The 21,925-nt window shown below is 41.5% G+C and overlaps 1 protein-coding gene across 4 annotated transcripts in view; it reads left to right on the plus strand.

The window, feature by feature from the left end:
• The window catches only part of LOC134634942 (GTPase IMAP family member 8-like), a 58,148-nt gene that overhangs the window by 23,550 nt on the left and 12,673 nt on the right, over nt 1–21,925 (plus strand). For 2 of the 4 annotated variants that reach the window (XM_063484419.2, XM_063484422.2), the window contains exons 4-7: nt 20,925–20,967; nt 21,114–21,290; nt 21,396–21,615; nt 21,759–21,896. In XM_063484419.2, coding sequence (XP_063340489.1) covers nt 20,925–20,967; nt 21,114–21,290; nt 21,396–21,615; nt 21,759–21,896 — 578 coding nt within the window. Of the gene's footprint in view, nt 1–15,180; nt 15,265–20,896; nt 20,968–21,113; nt 21,291–21,395; nt 21,616–21,758; nt 21,897–21,925 lie in introns of those variants that run through there. The other 2 variants (XM_063484423.2, XM_063484420.2) reach the window with 2 other exon arrangements.

Below are 21,925 nucleotides of genomic sequence, written 5' to 3' on the forward strand. Positions count from 1 at the left end.
GTCCCAGAAAGAGCTGAGGAGAGTCCCAGATGAGGGATCACTCAGCAGCCGCGGAGCAGAAGCCGGGGGGGTTGCAGTGACGTGCCCGTGAGCTCCGCCGGCAGCCAGCTGTGCCTGAGTGACCGAGCCCCAGGCCGAGAAGCCGAGGGCACCCCACCCCCGAAGTGGCCCGAGCGAGCCCCAGGTTCCAGGCCCCGATAAGCAGCCACCAAGGAGTGAGCCGGTGTGTACCCGGACGCCCACCCCCGGACACAAAGAACCACCAACGCATCGATGTCTGAGGGCGTCTGCCACCGGCAGGGGAAGTGGTGGGGGGAGATAGGCCTCCAAACCTTGGAGGGCCTGAGATGTCCCCAGAGAGGTGGCGTCTGATACCCAACCTGACATATAGACACAGACATACAGGCACACTAAAATACAAACATCCATTCCCACCCTCATGCTCTCATAGGCAATTACTCCACACTCAACCAACGTGGAGACAGACATAAAGAGACGCTGTACACACAATCACACTCCCCAAGCGTACTCTAAGAACCGGGTCTAGGTACCCTTGCCCCTGGAGGGGGAAACTGCACCCAGACCCAGGTGGTGTTACCCTTTTCCCTGCAGTGGGGAGAAGCAGACTGCCCCGACTCCGCAGCAGCAGGGAGGCCCCACACACCAGACCCCAGTCGGACGGCCAACTCCTCCTCCTAGCCCCCCCGCTCCAGCAGGCCGCAGAGACCGGGGGTGTGAGAAGACTCCAAACCTCCCTCTACCCGCTCATATGTAGTGTTGATGTATATGTGTTCTAAGGTGCAATTAAAACCCAGGAGGGCATGGAGCTACCTGCCAGAGAGCAGCAGGTAAGCGCATAGCCCCTCCTGATAGCCCTCAATGTCTACGTGTATTTAAAATTGAGAGGTGGGCAACGATGCCAGGGGTGAGGTGTACACCCTGATGGTAATTTGGAGTCCGTGTTGTGAGCCCACCCCCAAGATCCTATATGTATGTGTTATGAGAGTGTGAGTAATGTGAATGTCTAAGTTGTGAGATAAAATTGAGGCAGAGGCAGCCAGAAGGGGACAGAGGGGGGGGATGCCTCCTCTGCACCCTGGTGACACACCCCTACCCCAAGGCCCTGCATGTGTGGGTGATTGTGGTGGAGCGGGAAGAGGGAGGCAGCTGGAGATGGGGAGGGAAGAAAGGGAGGGGCAAGTGACCCCTCCCTGGGGCCAGCTCCCCCGCTGACCCCAGTAGGCACCCCCATGCTCTGCAACCCGCCAGGGAAAGGGGGCCCAGGCCCATCCGGACCAGGGCCCAGTGCAGCAGCGCCGCCCGGCCCCACAGAGCCCGGGACAGCCCACCCGACCCCACTACAGAGAAAACTGCACCCACCCCATCATCCACTCATCTTCCAGACTACACAAGACAATAGACGCCCAGGCTGAGATCTTCCTCCACCTCTCCTATATCTCCCCCTCCTGCAGAGAGAATTCCTGAGGAGAGGAAAGCTCCTGCAAGATGTGACAACCTCCCCCACCAGTTGAAGAGTCCCCCAGGTGGCTCGATGCACTGGCGGCGCCCTGCGCCAGGACTGGGCCCCCATATACCCACCCGCCCACAACCCCAGCAACACACCAACCAGGACCCGAGCCCCCGAGGCCCGGCCAGGGCCCCAGCCCAGAGACGGAGCGCCCCCAGAACCTCACGCCTGTCCCGGACCCACCCAGGGGCAGCCAGGCTACCAGGTCAGTAACCCACGTCCGTCAGCACAGACCCTCCCCTAGCCCCGCTGCACGCAGCCACAAGGAAACCGTCACCTAAGAGCCAACAGAGCCCTTAATTGGCCATGACCGCTACCCCGGGTTGAGCCCCCCAAGGAAGATGCTCCTGGGGAACCCCCCGACGCCCTAAGCCTGTCCCTACCCCCATACCAATCACAACAGTAAAGGTGGGACCAAACTATGACCCCCCCACCCCCACTAGGTGATGGAGCTGATCAAAGGAGCCCAGAGCAATTGATCTGATGTGGTGGCAGAGGCTGTATCAAGACTAATGTAATCTAATAGATAATTTCTATACTGGTTAGAATTAAGATTATTTTTATTTTTCCAGTTCATGAGGACTGTTTTCTTGGCTATGCATAGGGCAGTGAAAACCATGTGGGCTATATTCTTTTCTGAAGTGACATTATCTAAGCTGCCCAACAAACACACTAAAGGAGAAGTTGGAATGTTACATTTCAGACACTTCGATAAGTCTTCACATATCTCACGCCAAAACTTCTGAACTGGTGGACAGAACCAAAGAGCGTGGATATAATTGTCCAGTGAATTGGTTTGGCAGTGTGAGCAGTTGTTGGTAGACGTAAAGCCCATCTTGAACATCCGATGACCTGTATAGTGCACTCTATGTAGTATTTTGTATTGAATTAATTGAAGACTGGGATTTCTAATTAGATGAAAGGTTTTTAAGCAAATCTGAGACCAGAAGTTTTGGTCTAAGTTAACTGATAAATCCGCTTCCCATTTTGCAATAGGAAGTGATATTGATTCATCTATTTTAGAAAGCATTCTGTATATTTTGGATAGTAATTTGGGGGTTTTAAGAGTAAGAAATTGAACCACACTTGGTGGTGTTTGTAGTTCAACTTGACCCGGTTTAAATTTCTGTTTTACTATGGATTTAATTTGTTGATATTCTAAAAATATTTTCTTGTTGATCCCATATTGTGTAACTAGTCTGTCAAATGAAATAAATTCTGTTCCTTCTAGTATATGTTCTAAATATTTGATTCCTTTACCACTCCAATCTGAAAAGTTTATCATATTATTGTTTTGTAATATGTCAGGGTTGTTCCAGATAGGTGTACGTTTGCATGGGATTAATGAAGACTCTGTCAACTTCAGAAACTCCCACCATGCTGTCAGAGAGGAGCTAATGTTGACGCTTTTGAAGCATTCATGTCGTTGAATGTTTGAGCTGATAAATGGTAGATCTGAAATCTCTAGATTATTGCAAAGTGCTTGTTCTACATCTAGCCAAGGTTCATCTAAGAGGGTATGTTTTAGCCATCCTGAGATAAATTGGAGCCTGTTGGCTAAGAAGTAGTGCTGAAAGTTAGGTAGTTCTAATCCTCCTTTATCCTTGGTCTTTTGTAGTGTTTTTAAGCTTATACGTGGGGGCTTATTTTTCCAAAGGAATTTGGACATATATGAATCTAGAGATCTGAACCAATCTTGTGGCGGTTTAGTTGGGATCATTGAGAATAAATAATTTATTTTTGGTAAGACCATCATTTTTATAGCGGCAACCCTTCCCATGAGTGATATGGGTAGACATTTCCACCTAGCCAGATCGCCTTCTACTTTCTTTAAAAGTGGGATATAGTTTAATTTAGTTAGATCTGCAAGCTTGGGAGAAACATTAATACCTAAATATTTTATATTTCCCGATTGCAGTGGAGTAGAAGAGGAATTATGGAAGGAGCAATTAATCGGAAGGACTGTAGATTTTGACCAGTTAATTGAGTAATCTGATATTCTTGCAAAAGAGTTTATCAATTCAATCACCCCAGAGATATTGGTTTGTGAGTTTTGGAGAAAGAGTAGCACATCATCCGCATAAAGGCTGATTTTATGTTCCACGTTCTTGCATTTTATGCCCTTAATTACTGAATTCTGTCTAATTGCTGCTGCTAGTGGTTCAATAAAAATTGCAAACAGTGAAGGGGAGAGTGGGCATCCCTGCCTGGTGCCCCTCAGGAGACAGAAGCTGGAGGATGTCTGGTCATTTGTTCTGACACAAGCTGTTGGGGAATTATATAATATTTTTAACCAGCTGATGAAAGAAGATCCAAAACCAAATTTGTGTAAAGTTGCAAATAGAAATTTCCAGTTAACTCTGTCAAACGCTTTTTCTGCATCTAAAGAAAATATTGTAGTTTCAAGGTTTTTACTGTATGAGTAGTCTATCAAATTAAGTAATCTACGTGTATTTGTTGATGAGTGCCTACCTTTTATGAAACCAGTTTGGTCAGGATGAATTAAGAGGGGGGTTATTTTCTCTAGTCTCTTCGAGAGAGCTTTGCAGATTATTTTAAGGTCTACATTTATAAGGGATATTGGACGATAGCTTGAGGGATATACAGGGTCTTTGCCTGGTTTTAGCAGGAGATTAATGTTTGCAGAATTCATATTTGATGGGAGTCTGCCATTTTCTTTGATTTCCAACAGCGTTCTGTAAAAAATTGGGGCTAAAATCGTCCAGAATTCTTTGTAGAATTCTGCAGGAAAGCCGTCTGGACCTGGAGCCTTATTATTGGGCATACTTATCAGGGCTTCCTGGAGTTCACCTGGTGTCAGTGGCGAATCCAATGCCATTGCTTGAGAGTCTAATAATTTTGGGAGAGTTATGTCGTCTAAAAACTGATCAATTTCCTTTTTAGATGGGTTTATTTGTGGTGAATACAACGTTTTATAGAAATCCCTGAAGATGTTGTTTATTTGTTTTGGGTCATATACTGTATTCCCAGATGAGTCTTGAACAGCACATAGAGTTGTTTTTTCTTTATTTATTTTTAGCTGGTTTGCTAGAAATTGACCGGATTTATTACCATGTTCATAATTTTGTAAGCGTAGTCTTTGTACTAAGAATTTTGTTTTTTTTTTAATCAATTATCTCATTTAATTCTAGTTTTGTTTTGCGTATTTTGTTCAATGTTTCCTGATCTTGGTCGGACGCATTGGCTTCTTCTAGTGATTTGATGGTTTTTTCTAATTCCTGGATATTTTTGTTTTCTTTTTTCTTTTTATGTGATGAGAAAGAAATTATTTTACCTCTCATCACAGCTTTCCCTGCTTCCCATAGAACAGAAGCTGATGTTCCGGGAGTGTCATTAAAGTCTAAATATGAAGTCCACTCTTTTTTAAAATATTTAATAAAGTCTTCATCTTTAAGCAGTGATGTATTAAATCTCCAGTTTTTACTTGGCGTAGTATTATTCTTGTGCATTAGTGTTAAAGATACAGGAGCATGATCGCTGACAGCTATAGGGTGAATCTCAGTGTCTGAAATGTCCCTCAGCAGTGAGCTGCTGACCAAAAAATAATCCAGACGAGAGTAGGAATGATGGACATGTGAGAAAAAAGTATATTCCTTACTGGTGGGGTGAAGGGAGCGCCATGCATCGCAAAGACCAAAGTCGCTCATATACTGTTTGATTATATTTATGGACTGCCAATTACGCTGAGTTCCTGCTGTATTGAGCCTATCCATTTCTTCATTTAGTCCAAGGTTGAGGTCGCCTCCAAGAACAAGTGTGCCATCTAAGTGTTCGGAGAGTGCACTGAAAAAACCGTGAAAGAATGAGGGATCATCAACATTTGGACCATATACACTTACAATACATAGCTTTTTATCAAGTATAGATAGTTTAATGATTAAGAATCTGCCCTCTGGATCTATAACTGTATCGAGTACTGTGAAATTAATTTTTTTATGGATTAAAATTGCTACTCCCCTTTGTCTAGAATTATAACAAGCTGAGAACACATTAGGAAACTCAGGTGTTTTAAGTTCATTCGAACCTCTAAGAGGTCTGTGGGTCTCTTGTAAAAGGACAACATCTGCCTGTAGTTTTTTGAGTTGGTTAAATATTTTTAACCTCTTTTCTCTGGAGCCTGCTCCATTTACATTCCATGTAACGAATCTTAGTGCACCCATAGATGTCTGTGTATAACTAGGGGTGTGTGCTGTGTGTGTCGCTTAGACAGGTGGAGAGAATACATCACTTGTTCGTAAATAAAAAGAGGGGGAGAGAGAAAAAATGTGTGGTGAGATGCTCCCTGAGTCTGACTATGTGTGTGCATATTTACTAATATGAGTACGCTTGGTTTAAGTGTGTGTATCCTATACGACTGTGTGCGCTGTCTGATGTAAATGTGCTGCCGTTGAGCGCATGGCTGTGCGTGATCGTGCTGTGCGTATGTGTCCAAATAAAGGATGTTGTTTGTGGATGAGTGTGGAAGCAGGTGATCGAAGCAGTGAAAGAAAGAAAAAAGAAAGAAAGAAACCAAGGACAAGGGTGAGCAGCATAAAAACAAGAGGGGGAAAAAAGAGAACAAAAAACGAGAGGAAAAAAAAAAAAATCCGGAAACATTCCGATCAAACCATTGACGGAGAGTGACGGTGTTAATTCTGCTATGAAATCACACCTAAGATGTGATTTGATACTAGTAAGTTAAACAGATGTTAATGCAAGTTAGTGTGAGTGGGTGGGGAAAGGGTGTAGCGGATTCTTATCTGGTGTGAAGTTAATACAGCCACGGAGTGATGTCGGGGTCGCGGTGGAGCTGTCCGTCCACGTACAGCCGGTCCACAGCGATGACAGCGCGGGAGCCCTTCTGGATAAAGCTGCGTCGGATTGGGAAGAGGACCCTGCGTCGTTCCAGGATCTCTTTGGGGAACTGGTCGTTCACGCTGAAGTCCGTTCCTTTTAATTCCCTGCCGCGGCTTTTCACCTGTTCCTTTTGTTTGTAGTGGCCGAATTTGGCCACGATAGGACGTGGTCTCCCGGCCGCAGCCCGAATGGGGCCGAGGCGATGCACCCTATCAAAGACGATGTTCTTCACCGTGTCCTCGGGCAGCTTCAGGTGGGTTTTGATGAAGCTTTTTATCGTGGTCTCCGCGTCCTCTCCAGCGGCTTCTGGAATACCAGAAAATACCAGATTATCACGCATGCTACGAGCTTGTAGATCAATAACTGTTTCTTTTATTTTTTTATTTTCTCTATTTAGCTGAGTAACATTGTCTGTGAGACATTTCACCGACTCCCTTAGCATGGCATTTTCAGCAGCGAGCGTTTCCACCTGCTGCTGGCTGAACTCCAGGGACTCTCGCAAGGATTTAAATTCCCGGTGAAGAATCTCCACCAAGGACAGCCTTGCATCGAAACTGGACAGTCGTTGGTCGATTGACTCCAGTATGTCGACAATATCTTTGCCGGCTGGCGATGTTGTGCCGGGGGAATCTGCCGGGCGAAGTCTTTTCGACGACGGCGTGTCAGGTTTGGCCGGGGAAGCTGCACTCTGAGCCTTCTTCATCACGAGATCCTGGAAGTACTGATCAATGTAATCTTGGAGAGCCTCTAAACTCTCCCCGTTGTTCCCCCGAGTCATTCTAACTACCAGAAACCTCGAAGCACAGGCCGAGGGGGCGGTGTGGCAGCAATTTTTCACACCAGTCTATTAATTAACGAAAGACCAAGACAGACTTTTAATTCATTTGAAAGCCTGATGCTTAGCCTTGTCCAACCCAGCTGTAAAACTCAGAAACCAGTCTTACTTGTTATCATCTATCGTCCACCTGGGCCTTACACGGAGTTTCTCTCTGATTTCTCAGACTTTTTATCTGATTTAGTGCTCAACTCAGATAAAATAATTATTGTGGATGATTTTAACATCCATGTAGATGCTAAAAATGACAGCCTCAACATTGCATTTAATCTGTTATTAGACTCAATTGGCTTCTGTCAAAATGTAAAAGAACCCACCCACCACTTTAATCACACTCTAGATCTTGTTTTAACATATGGCATAGAAACTGAACATTTAACAATGTTTCCTGAAAACCCTCTGCTGTCTGATCATTTCCTGACAACATTTACATTTACAATAATTGATTACACAGCAGTGGAGAGTAGACTTTATCAAAGTAGATGTCTTTCTGAAAGTGCTGTAACTAAGTTTAAGAATATAATCCACCCACTGTTATCATCTTCAATGCCCTGTACCAACATAGAGCAGGGCAGCTATCTGAACGCTACTCCAACAGAGGTCGATTATCTTGTTAATAATTTTACCTCCTCACTACGTACGACTCTGGATACTGTAGCTCCAGTGAAAACTAAGGTCTCAAATCAGAAGTACCTGACTCCGTGGTATAATTCTCAAACACGTAGCCTAAAGCAGATAACTCGTAAGCTGGAGAGGAAATGGCGTGTCACAAATTTAGAGGATCATCATTTAGCCTGGAGAAATAGTTTGTTGCTTTATAAAAAAGCCCTCCACAAAGCCAGAACATCTTACTATTCGTCACTGATTGAAGAAAATAAGAACAACCCCAGGTTTCTCTTCAGCACTGTAGCCAGGCTGACAAACAGTCAGAGCTCTACTGAGCCAACCATCCCTTTAACGTTAACTAGTAATGACTTCATGAACTTCTTCAGAAATAAAATTTTTATCATTAGAGAAAAAATTACCAATAATCATCCCACAGATGTAATATTATCTACAGCTACTTTTAGTACCATTGATGTTAAGTTAGACTCTTTTTCTCCAATCGATCTTTCTGAGTTAACTTCAATAATTACTTCCTCCAAACCATCAACGTGTCTTTTAGACCCCATTCCTACAAAACTGCTCAAAGAAGTCCTGCCATTAATTAATTCTTCAATCTTAAATATGATCAATCTATCTCTAATAATTGGCTATGTACCACAGGCCTTCAAGCTGGCTGTAGTTAAACCTTTACTTAAAAAGCCACCTCTAGACCCAGCTGTCTTAGCTAATTATAGGCCAATCTCCAACCTTCCTTTCATATCAAAACTCCTTGAAAGAGTAGTTGTCAAACAGCTAACAGATCATCTGCAGAGGAATGGCTTATTTGAAGAGTTTCAGTCAGGTTTCAGAGCTCATCACAGCACAGAAACAGCTTTAGTGAAGGTTACAAATGATCTTCTTATGGCCTCTGACAGTGGACTCATCTCTGTGCTTGTCCTGCTAGACCTTAGTGCAGCGTTCGATACTGTTGACCATAATATCCTATTAGAGCGATTAGAACATGCTGTAGGTATTACAGGTACTGTGCTGCAGTGGTTTGTATCATATCTATCTAATAGACTCCAATTTGTACATGTAAATGGAGAGTCTTCTTCACATGCTGAGGTTAATTATGGAGTTCCACAGGGTTCAGTGCTAGGACCAATTCTGTTTACATTATACATGCTTCCCCTAGGCAGCATCATTAGAAGACATAGCATAAATTTTCACTGCTATGCAGATGACACGCAGCTCTATCTATCCATGAAGCCAGGTAACACACACCAATTAGTTAAACTGCAGGAATGTCTTAAAGACATAAAGACCTGGATGGCTGCTAACTTCCTGCTTCTTAATTCAGATAAAACTGAGGTTATTGTACTCGGCCCTGAAAATCTTAGAAATATGGTATCTAAGCAGATCCTTACCCTGGATGGCATTACCTTGGCCTCCAGTAATGCTGTGAGGAACCTTGGAGTCATTTTTGACCAGGACATGTCCTTCAAGGCACATATTAAACAAATATGTAAGACTGCTTTCTTCCATTTGCGCAACATCTCTAAAATTAGAAATATCCTGTCTCAGAGTGATGCTGAAAAACTAGTTCATGCATTTATTACTTCCAGGCTGGACTACTGTAATTCTTTATTATCAGGATGTCCTAAAAACTCGCTGAAAAGTCTTCAGTTAATCCAAAATGCTGCAGCAAGAGTACTGACAGGGACTAGAAAGAGAGAGCATATTTCTCCTGTTTTGGCTTCTCTTCATTGGCTTCCTGTTAAATCCAGAATTGAATTCAAAATCCTGCTCCTCACTTACAAGGTCTTAAATAATCAGGCCCCATCTTATCTTAATGACCTTGTAGTACCATGTCACCCTATTAGAGCACTTCGCTCTCGCTCTGCAGGCTTACTTGTTGTTCCTAGAGTATTTAAAAGTAGAATGGGAGGGAGAGCCTTCAGTTTTCAGGCCCCTCTTCTGTGGAACCAGCTTCCAGTTTGGATTCGGGAGACAGACACTATCTCTACTTTCAAGATTAGGCTTAAAACTTTCCTTTTTGCTAAAGCATATAGTTAGGGCTGGACCAGGTGACCCTGAATCCTCCCTTAGTTATGCTGCAATAGACGTAGGCTGCCGGGGATTCCCATGATGCATTGAGTTTTTCCTTTCCAGTCACCTTCTCACTCACTATGTGTTAATAGACCTCTCTGCATCGAATCATATCTGTTATTAATCTCTGTCTCTCGTCCACAGCATGTCTTTCATCCTGTTTTCCTTCTTTCACCCCAACCGGTCGCAGCAGATGGCCGCCCCTCCCTGAGCCTGGTTCTGCCGGAGGTTTCTTCCTGTTAAAAGGGAGTTTTTCCTTCCCACTGTCGCCAAAGTGCTTGCTCATAGGGGGTCATATGATTGTTGGGTTTTTCTCTGTATTTATTATTGTGCTATCTACTGTACAATATAAAGCGCCTTGAGGCGACTTTTGTTGTGATTTGGCGCTATATAAATAAAATTGAATTGAATTGAATTGAATTGATGGATACATGCAATTTGGTGTGCCTGAATGATGGTAGGGGGACCAGATGTAATGTTGTTAATGGAACAGAGTCGGTTTTGGATTTAACTCTGGTCTCAACTGTCCTTGCAGGAATAAGTCAGTGGACCATCAGAACAGACACTACCATAGGCAGTGACCATTATCCTGTTTTCTGTGATGTTGGAGGGAAGATACGGGTGTCTCTAAGAGAGGTGCATAAGAAGTTGAGTTTTCTTAGGGCTGACTGGACAGAATTCCAAAAATTATGTGAGGAAACGATTGACAAGGTTGATGAGTCTGGTAGCATTGATCAAATGAATAATCAGTTTATTGAAGTAATTATGGTAGGCGCCAAGGCCTCAATCCCGACCAGTAAAGGCAAGGAAAGTAGGACTTTGGTGCCATGGTGGACAGAGGAATGTCAAATTGCTGTAAAGGAAAGAAATAAGGCGTTTAAATTTCTCCAAAGAACCCTTAACATGCAAGCTCTGATTGCATACAGGAAAGCAGTGGCAGTGGTCCGGAGAACAGTGAGAAAAGCAAAGCGGAGTAGTTGGAGGTTTTTCTGTTCTAAAATAGGAAGAACCACCCCAGTGGGGGAGGTCTGGGGCATGATCAGAAGAATGGGAGGTGACCGGCAGGAATGGGATTACCCAGTTCTATCTTCAGGCCAACAGAACTTTGTAACAGCTCAGCAAAAAGTGCAGGTTATGGTGAAAACTTTTGCTAAGATTCATAGCTCTGATAACTAGAGATGGACCGATCTGATATTACGTATTGGTATCGGTCCGATACTGACCTAAATTACTGGATCGGATATCGGCAACAAATAAAAAATGTAATCCGATCCATTAAATATCAAAAAAGCATCTCACAAAACTTGCGACACGGCGTAACTCTGCTCATAACCGTAGCACGTTGCAGCAGTATGCGTCACGTGATAGAGCGGCTGTGTGTATTTGTAGCCTCGCTACCAAACCGGCATTTCATCTCAGCGGAAGTTATCCCAGAAAGAAGTAAAGCAAGTGTGTAAGTTCATCTCTGAATGTTTGTAAAGCATTCCCACGTTAAGCTGAACAACCGATGTATGGAGCGACTGCCTCTTCTCTCTCTCTCTCCCTCTCCTGCTGCTACTTCAATCGTGAATCTGCTTAATGATCAGCTGATCGGCTTTTCTGTCTCGAGTCTGTCTCTCTTCTTTGTTTTTGGCCCACTTCGCACCAGAAAGAGGAAACCAGCGGCTGAACAACAGCAGCACGTTTAACCTTGATAAGCTGTTGTTAGAATTTATTTAATATTACTTTCTAGACCAGGATCCTTTTCTACGTAGCTGACGGCTGGTAACTGTGCAGGGGCGGATCTAGCAAAGTTTAGCCAGGGGGGCCGATAGGGCATGAACAGGGAAAAGGGGGCACAAAGACATACTTTTCTTTCTTATTCTCATTTAAAATATGTGGCTTTTAATAAATAATTATCTGAATCTTACACCCAAAGTTTTAATCTGATGTAAAATGTATAGAAGTCCATTACTGTATATAGTAACTCTTAAGTCTAATATACCCTAGTAAGCTATAGTACTTTTTCCTTTGGGAAAGTACCATCTGTGAATTCTGCAATTCTGTTGAAGAAAGATGTTGAATCTATTTAATTATTCTTGAAAAATAATTTGTTTCTGTGCATTTATTTTCACCCTGCATCAAATTAAAGTTGATTACATCGATTAAGCATCATGAGGTGGAGGGTGGTTCCCTATTTTTTTTAATTTTTTTTTTTTTTTTTTGCCTGGAGTTTGCAACCCTATTAGTTAGGTTGCTTAATATTTCTGCTAAGTTTATTAGATTGATCAGTATTGCTGAACTATGAAATATTTTGGGTGCAGTGTATTTTTTACATACAGGTATAACAGAATAGCTTTAGTGTTGTTGTTTATTTAAACTTGAGTATGAACTTATACAAAATGCAGCAAGATATTAAAAAAACAGTTTTATTGATTAAAAAACGCACAATATCGGATTCATATCGGTATCGGCAGATATCCAAATTTATGATATCGGTATCAGACATAAAAAAGTGGTATCGTGCCAGCTCTACTGATAACATATCAGTGTTGGGAAAAGACAGAATGTGCCAAACTAAAACACGGTATTTGGAGGCTCTAGTAAGAAAGGCGCACATAGACAGTAGTTTGGATGTGGTGTTTTCTCTGGAGGAAATGGTGAGAGCACTTAAAAAAACAAAGCCCACAGCCCTGGGAAAGGATCAAATTTGTTATTTAATGTTGAAAAACCTTGGTACGAAAGCGCTTAATAAACTGCTGTGTTTGGTTAACACAGTCTGGATTAAGGGTGAGCTCCCAAGTACTTGGAAGGAGGCTGTTATTGTGCCAATAAGAAAACCCGGGAAGGATCCATCTGAACCAGATAGCTACAGACCAATCGCTCTTACATCAAATGTGTGCAAGTTAATGGAACGTATGATAATGGCAAGACTGTCCTTTGAGCTGGAAAGAAAAGGGGCTTTAGCCAATTATCAAAGTGGTTTCAGGACAGCTCGGAACACAACTGATGCTATTATTAGACTTGAGAATGTTGTTAGGAAAGCGCAGGCCAATAAAGAATCTGTTTTGGCAGTGTTTTTTGACATAGAAAAGGCATATGATATGTTGTGGAGGGATGGGCTTTTAATCAAGTTGCATAAGTTGGGTATTGGTGGCAGGACATTCAATTGGATCCAAGACTTTTTATCTGGTAGGAAGATCCAAGTGCGAATTGGGTCTACAATTTCTAGTCGGTGCACGGTTGAGAATGGAACGCCACAGGGCAGTGTGATTAGTCCCCTGCTTTTTGTTATAATGATCAATGATGTTTTTTCTGATGTTCCTGAGGGAATTGGGAGGTCTTTGTTCGCTGATGATGGTGTGTTATGGAAAAAAGGAAGAAATATTGAGCACCTAGTGGGCAGGGTTCAGGAGGCTGTAAATATGGTGGTTGAGTGGGGATTTGACTGGGGATTCAGGTTTTCGGTGGAAAAAACAAAAATGATGTTCTTTACCAAACGAACAGTGAGTGAGACTTTGACATTGAAACTGTATGACAAGGTAATTGGGAAAGTGAGCTCTTTTAAGTACTTAGGTGTTGTGTTTGATTCAAGGCTGACATGGAGGGAGCATATTGACCGGATTGAAACCAAATGCAAAAAAGTTGTTAATGTTATGAGGTGTATAGCTGGGAGGGGTTGGGATGCGAGCCCTTCTGCTTTGAAAAGACTTTACCAGGCATTAATTAGATCTGTCTTCGATTATGGGTGTGTGGCATATGGTTCAGCAGCTCGTTCTGTGTTGAGACGTTTGGATGTTCTGCAATCGGAAGCCCTTAGAGTGTGCTGTGGAGCTTTTAAAACGTCTCCAGTCAGTGCCCTACAGGTGGAGATGGGAGAAATGCCCCTAGATCTTAGGAGGAAGCACGTATCTGTGAATTTCTGGGTTCATCTTGGTGGTCATGGTGACGCACATCCCACAAAGGAGGTACTTTTGGAGTGCTGGGAGTATGGAAGAAGTCAGAAAGATCATTTTGGAAAGGTGGGGAATCAGTGGGCTAAGGAGTGTCATGTGTATGAACTTAAAATATGTCCTGCAGTTGTGTTCCCTGTGGTTCCTCCATGGTTATTGGAGACACCTCCTGTGGACTGGTACTTGCTGGATCTGAAGAGAAAATTGAAAGGAAGAGTCGATTTTGTTTCAGAATTTCATTTTCACAGCTCGAATGAATACCCTGAGTGTATTCATGTGTTCACGGATGGTGCTAAAAGTCCAGATACTGGAATTACAGGGTTTGGAATAGCAGTTCCGTCAAAAAATATTGAAATAAACAGGCGCACTTCGGATGGACTGGAAGTGTACACGGTTGAAATGGTAGCAATTTTGGTAGCACTGAAATGGGTAGAGTGTTCAAAAATCAGGCAGGTGGTAGTATGTTCTGACTCAGCAGCTGTTCTTTCAAGAATACAATCATTTTGTTCGAAGACAAGGCAGGGTATGCTGTATACTATTCTGGAGACTATAAGCAGAATAAGGTGTTGTGGTGGCAATATTCACTTTCTTTGGGTGCCAGCTCATGTAGGAATCAGTGGAAATGAAAAGGTGGATAGGTTGGCAAAAGTAGCGTTGGCTAAACATAGGACTGAGATGGAAATTAAAAGCAGCGGATCTGAAGCAAAAGGTATTGTTTGGAGGCAGGTTGTTCAGGAGTGGCAGGAGCGGTGGGATTCAGGGAATAAGGGCAGGCACTTGTATCATTTTAAGAAGGAGGTGGCAGGGTGTAGGTTGTATAGGGGTAATAGGAGAGAAGAGGTGGTCATTACCAGGCTTAGACTGGGACATTGTGCATTAAATAAAACACTACAGATGATAGGAGAACATGAGACGGGGCTTTGTGGAGTGTGCCAGGAGGAGGAGGAGACGGTAGAGCATGTAATACTGCGGTGTAAGGGTTATGATGTGGAGAGGACAGTTCTGCAGAATAGATTGAAGGAGCGGGGAATTGGGGAATTTAATCTGAAGAGTGTGTTGGAGGGTAGTAGGGCACAGGTGAGGGAACTGGTGGGGTTTCTGAAGGATATAGGTGTTTATGAAAGAGGGTAGGGGTTTTTTTTTTTTTTTTTTGTATTGCTTTTTTTGGATACAGATTGTAAGCTCACTGTCTGACCCATACTCCGGAACAGTAGGAGGCGGTAATGCTCCTTTACGTTGGTTGCCAACCGCCATTAAACACAAAGAAGAAGACTAGAGAGAGGCTCCAGACATGAAGAGGAACACGAGGAGGCCAGGTGAAAAAGAGGGATCCGCTGCCTGATCTTGGGGGTGCGGCGTGTCATCTGGAGACGGACCGGTCAGCGTGACGTGGCGGCCCAGTCCCGACAGTAGTGATGGTGAGATGAAGCCTTGCGATGAACTGAAGCTTTCCAACACACTGCTCGACTCATGGTTCGAAGCATTGTGATGATTCATTTGCTCTACTGCGCCATCAAGTGGATGATTCAAGTGATTATAATGATGTGATGTGTAAACCTCTAAACTGAATAAATAAATTGTTTTCATGGTTATTTATCCCAAATATTGTCTCAGTATGTCTGATACAAAAGAGAAACTGGAAACTATCAGGACAGAGTTTTGGTATGATTGTGTAACTGTTAGGGCTGTGTGTCGTCACTGATTTCTAGGATCGATTTGATTCGAGTCGGCGAAATTTTGCCTCAGACAGTCAGAAATATTATAATTCAGAATTAGTACATTTCCATATTTTCATATCTATAAAAAGAAAGCTGACACTTGCCAGACTTTATCAAAGGTGTGAGCATCACAGCAGATGCCTTTGTGTCAAAGTAACTGAGGAAAAAACACAGAAAAACAATTTTATAAAAATATTCTGCAGTTCTTCAAAAACAAAAGAAAACCATTAATCAACATATGAACATTACCTGATGCTGCTGAAGTGAAGCAAAGTTACAGAGGGTTTATTAGAGACACGGCTAAGCGTTTGGCAATTTTGCATATTTTTAAAAGGTTTAAATTTGTTCAGTATTGAACAGCAGAAATGACGCTTTCGTTTCGGAAGTAAGTAAAAGGAAAAAACAGCGGCCGACAGCGCTGTGAACAACGGTAGACTTGTGCGTAACAAGCAAGCGAATAATGCAGAAAACAGATTTTTAGACGGGAAACTGTTCATGAAGTACAGAGAGAGAGAGAGAGAGAGAGCTGTGCATGAAGTGTGATTTTATCGTGGTGGAAGCAAAACAGGAAAAGTCAGAGGGAATTCATGACGATGTTTATGTGAAGCGTAGTTTGGATCTTCTTTTGCTGCTGGTTCGCTCAATATTGCTTGGAGAGAAATCAAACTAACAGCTTTAGAATCAGCGCAAAAAGGACGTAAACACAAAGCGTGGACCCTCCGAAACATCAGAATCAGCGAGCTGTCGGCTTTCAGCCGCGACCGTGTCCGTGTCCGCGTACGAGCCGTCGGGTGAGAAAGACGACATCTCACTGCTTCTGATGCGTCGGCGGGTCCGCGCTTTGTGTTTACGTCTTTGTGCAGAATCCGTGTTCCTGCTCTCATTTACTGTTTTAGCTGTTTGGTGGTTTTTGAAATTTTGTGAGGTTTCACCTGAGATTCTGGCATTTCGGGCAAAATAAATTTTAAAAAATCAATTCAGGATTTTAATGAATCGATATGACGTTATCCAAGAATCGATTTTAATCGATAACCAAAACCCACCCCTAGTAACTGTGTAATCATGCTTATGTACATTTGGATAATGACACAAACTAGTGTGTGGTGCTTCACTTTTTAAAAAACTAAAAGACAAAAATCAGATTATAGGATATGTAGTGTTGTTTATTTATATTGTGGTACTAATCATTCGTGATATTTAGTACAGTGTGCATACTTTATTAGAAGAGATGAGATTAAAAAAATCTCTTCCTTGCTGGTTCCATCGAACAAGAAATGCTCAATTAACTATGTAGCACGTACATAATCCAGTTCAACAACACAGTGTGATGGGGAAATCAGCTGTGTTTTGCTGCCCAGTTTATTTCGAATCTGGTGTGAACTGGCGAGCCAGTTCCTGAATCAGTCACATGGTACGGACTGCCCGCGAGGCCTCGAACGTCACTGCATACGTAATCAAAGCGAGCCTCGATACGCGCTTCACAAAAACTCCCCCGAGATTACCCGACACAGGTATCGAAGCTTCGACACACTGGACACATCACTACCCGACAGCAGGAACAGTGACAGTAGGCGAAAACGCATGTGATTGGCTGCATTTGTGAGTAGTGTCTCCACTGGGTCTCCAGGGCCGCTTCCGGGACGATTGTTTTGGCCCCTATTTGCTTATTTACAGGACGCTGACGCGAGGGGAGCCGTAGTAGCATCGCATGAAGGACTCGGGTGCAGAATGCGAGCTGGGCTGGGATGTGAAGGGACGAGAGGGGGACAGGAGGGTGGCGTGTACCCCGCTCTGGAGAAGGAATTTCTGGCCTGTTCGTGGACCCATAATGAAGATTCATCTGGGGTTGTGGGACAATTGCATCAGGGGATTTTAGTGCATGTAGAAAATTTTATTTTTTAATGGATTTAGAATTGTTTTATCTAGTCTCAGTGGAAATTTTACGATATGGAGGACATTTTATTGTATAATACTTTTTTTTCCTTTTTAAGTATTTGGGTTGTTTTAGTTCTAGTGTCTGCCTCGGGGAATAAACTGTTGCTGATCAGACCTGCTTTATCTTTGTGCCCTTGGTATCCGACTCGCTCGCTCCCCCGTTGTATCTAAAGAACCATCCTCCTTAGTAAGACATTCTGGCGCGACAGCTTTATTGTCTACGTTACAACTGTACTGATCTTTGCACTTAACTTTAAGCTAGCACATACAACCACGTAATAAAATCTACAAATGCATCTCAAAGCTTTTATATCAGCACCCGTTTTACACCACGTTAAGGTCTTCGGGTGCTTATTAACACTTGCTGACAGATGAATGATAACAAACATAAACAAATAAACCCCAGGACGAATAATGGGGAGGAGCTCTGAGGTCAGGAGTCAGAACATTTGCTGTAGAGCTGCACTGAGCGGTGCTAAGATTGTGCAGTCAGGGCGCCAGCTACGGTTGGAAAAGTGAGACTTTTTCAGCTCGTCACAGTTTTTGGATATCATCTTTAAGGTTGGTGATGTTTTTGATTCCTTGAGCAGTGAATTATAAGTAGCACCGATGGTTTTTGAAAGCTAACATTCAATCCCAGCACTAGTGTTTTCAATTGTGATAGTTTAATATCAAGGTACACCGGCTAGAGTATGTTAATAAAAAAATCTAACAAGTTTTAAATAAAAATCTGGTTGCAAACTGGATAAAGACACTTTATGACTCCACCAGCTGGCAGCTTCAACACGAATAGGACCAAACTGACATCGCCTGAGTTTAACTGTCTCCTACATATGAGAAAAATTCACATCATGAGCAGAAATTATTTTCTTTAAATATTCTTTCACTTTCAGTTTTAAATGGCTGTGTCAAACAATGTCATAACGGACGTGTCGGTGAGCACTTCATGTTCTGCCAACTTTGACTTGAGAGCAGATAAATTTTATCTTTGGATTATTTATATTTTAGTTGTGTTTTTTTTTTTTTGGTTTTTTTTTTTTACTTTCTAACAGTTGGCCAGCTCCAGTGCACCTGGATGTTGGGTTAGAACCAGAGGCACTCGAGCATTGCTCAGACACCCCTCCAAGACAGGAAGTAAAAATATTCACACTCAGTTCCTTGAAACTTTAACAGTAGGCTTATTTCATGCAGGAAGTTTAAGGCTACGTTCACAAATACACGGGTATTTTTGAAAACGGAAATTTGTGTCAAACAATGTCATAACGGAAGAGTCGGTGTCGGCACTTCATGTTCTGTAAACTTTGACTTTAAAGCAGATACATTTTATCTTTGGATTATTTATTTTATTACTGTCTAACAGTCGTCCAGATCCTAAGCACAAATGACAGATGTTGGGTCAGAACCAAGCTGGTTGAAGTGGGGCGGAATAGATAAGGGAGTCACAGAGGAGATCACCGGGAAGGCGAAAACTGAGAGAAAAAGCTTTAAAAGATAAAAAACGCAGCATGAAAAGCACATAAATTGGCTGCAGTAGAAACCTTTTGATTGATTTTAACACTCTTTATTTCAGCTCGTTGTATAAAGCTTCGAACTTCTCTGCAGCTGGCAGCCGCCTCTACCACATATTTTGCGATCTTCCTTCATTGATAAAGCTTCTTATATGCTTGAACGGTGGTAGCGCATCCTACCTGCATTATTTTTATTTTGTATTAAGGCAGTGTACAAAATATGTGATAGAACCGGTCTGTGTGGGATACTTTTGCTCTTTGTAGTTGTTGGTCTGGCCGGGAGGAATAAAATTATAACAAAGACCTAAAGTGTAACCGAGTAAAAACCCTGAAAAGTGTCTTCCGCATGCGGAATATGTATATATATATATATATATATATAAATGTGTGTGTATATATATATATATATATATATATACATAAGATTATTTGTTTTTATATATATATATATATATATATATATATATATATATATATATATATATATATATATATACATAAGATTATTTGTTTTTATATATATATATAAGATTATTTGTTTTTATATATATATATATATATAAGATTATTTGTTTTTATATATATATATATATATATATATATATATATATATATATATAAGATTATTTGTTTTTATATATATATATATATATATATATATATATATATATAAACAAACAATCTTTTTTTGTCACTGAATGGTTGATTTATTTTGAACATGATTAGAATAACAACAAAATACATTTTAAACAATAACGAAACAAAGAAAGAGTTGGTACAAACAGACTTAAAGGTAAACTCATTTGATCCTACCTCAATATACAATATACATGTATAATTACATATAATCAACTCGTATCTCAAATCAGGCAACAAAGTATGTGTTTCATTTACAGTGACAGAGTTTTTTTTCCCCCTTCCCTTCCTTCCTCTCCTCCTCCTTTTTACATAAAATATAATTACCATTATATAAACAATCACATATCTATGTCTATACATACATATTTATATACCTAAATGAGTATATACAAAGGAGGGGGGAAAAAAAGGAGAAAGAAAGAGAAAAACAAACAAACAAAAAAATAAAACAAACAAACCCTCCTCCCCCCCAAAAGAACAATACACCTGCCCAGACCAATGTATATAAACTTGGAGCAGATATGGGAGGGGGCCATCCCTCCCAGTTTACTTATTAAAGTATTCTATAAAGGGTTGCCAAATTAGGTAGAACTGTTTAACATTATCTCTCAATGAAAACTTAATTTTCTCCAACTGTAAATGATACATTGTGTCTCTTAACAAAGCAGAGTGAGTTGGGGGGGCTTTATTTTTCCAATTTAGAAGTATAAGGCGTCTTGCAAGCAATGTTATAAAACTCAAAACACGAATTTGTTTATTATTTAAGTATTTAACTGTAGCTACACCAAAAAGTGCCATTACTGGGTCTGGGGGGAGCTGTTTTTTAAAAATATCAGACAAAGTTTTGAATATTTTAGACCAGTAGGTGGCGATATTAGGACATGTCCAAAACATATGTGACAATGAGGCAGAATTCTGGCCACATCGATCACATCTTGAGTCCGCCCCTGGAAACATCCTTGAAACCTTCAATTTAGACAAATGATATAAACGATCTTAAATAAAATCCATGAATCCATGAATTTTTGGATTTATGATGATTAGCATTCTGTTTATTTGCATTTGAGCCTTCTCATGTTCCTTATAGTTCATGTATAATTAACAAGTATTCACAATCAATGGTAGTTTTGTCATGTCATTAGAAACGATCAGCTCTGAATAAGATTATGAAATAGATGTTGAGCTACAGTTAAAAATCCAAAGGAGTGATATATTATCCCCTGACGGCTCTGTTCGTTCTGTTCTTTCAGCTAAAATTGTTCTCCGACATATTTACAGGTCAAAGATGGCGACGTGCAGAGATCACGAAGGGACAGAAAATGTATGTCTTTGTATAACTCTCATGTCAAATATGTTAACTGATAGAGCTGCTCAGTAGTCACCTATTGTAACTGATTGTGTTTAAACAACTCATTATAGTTTGTCAAACAGATCTTATGACTTCTCTTTATATGATTTTGTCTTCAGATATACCCTGTGACTAAGCAATCCAAGTTAAATCGCATTGCCCTGGTTATCAATAACATAAAGTTTCATGATGAGACTTTAAACTTAGATGGATGTGAGAAAGATGATGGGGTCATGTCCAGACTTCTCCAAAATCTGGGATACCAGGTGGTTCTTTATAGGAACTTGACTGGACAGGTAAATTCTTACATACAGAAACAAAAATCATTATGTCCCCTCATTTGTTGTTGTTTTTCCCCCAAGTTGATTAAATGACCTGACTTGATATTTTTGTTTTTTCAGGAGATTGATGATGCTCTAACTGAGTTCTCCAAACATATAAAACTTTCCTACACAGACAGTGTGTTTGTGATCATTATGTCTCATGGAAACATAGGAATTATCTCTGGAACTGACAGCAAGACGTTTGAAATTGAAAAGATTTTCCTGCGCTTAAACACAAAGAACTGTCCAGCACTGATGAACAAACCCAAAATAATCATCATTGATGCCTGCAGAGGAGGTAATTCTCATCTGCCCCATCTTACACAACAAAGAACATAGATCTGTTTACTGCTCAACATAACTGCTCATACAGATACAGAGCCCATGAAGATGAAAAGGTAAACTGTAGTCACAGGTCAGTCTGTGTCTTACTTGTTTCAGTGAAGAAGGGATCAGCGTATTTACCTGTCAGACAGTCTGTGGTCACAGATAATATCAGACCTCTATCAGAAAACCTTACCAAAAAGGCCAGAGTTCACATCGAAAAGGACTTCATCTGTTTTCATTCCAGCACTCCACGTAAGTTTTCCTGCTTCCTGTAACAAATA

The sequence above is a fragment of the Pelmatolapia mariae genome, linkage group LG9, assembly GCF_036321145.2.
Source record: "Pelmatolapia mariae isolate MD_Pm_ZW linkage group LG9, Pm_UMD_F_2, whole genome shotgun sequence".
In the NCBI taxonomy this organism is placed as follows: Eukaryota; Metazoa; Chordata; class Actinopteri; order Cichliformes; family Cichlidae; genus Pelmatolapia; species Pelmatolapia mariae.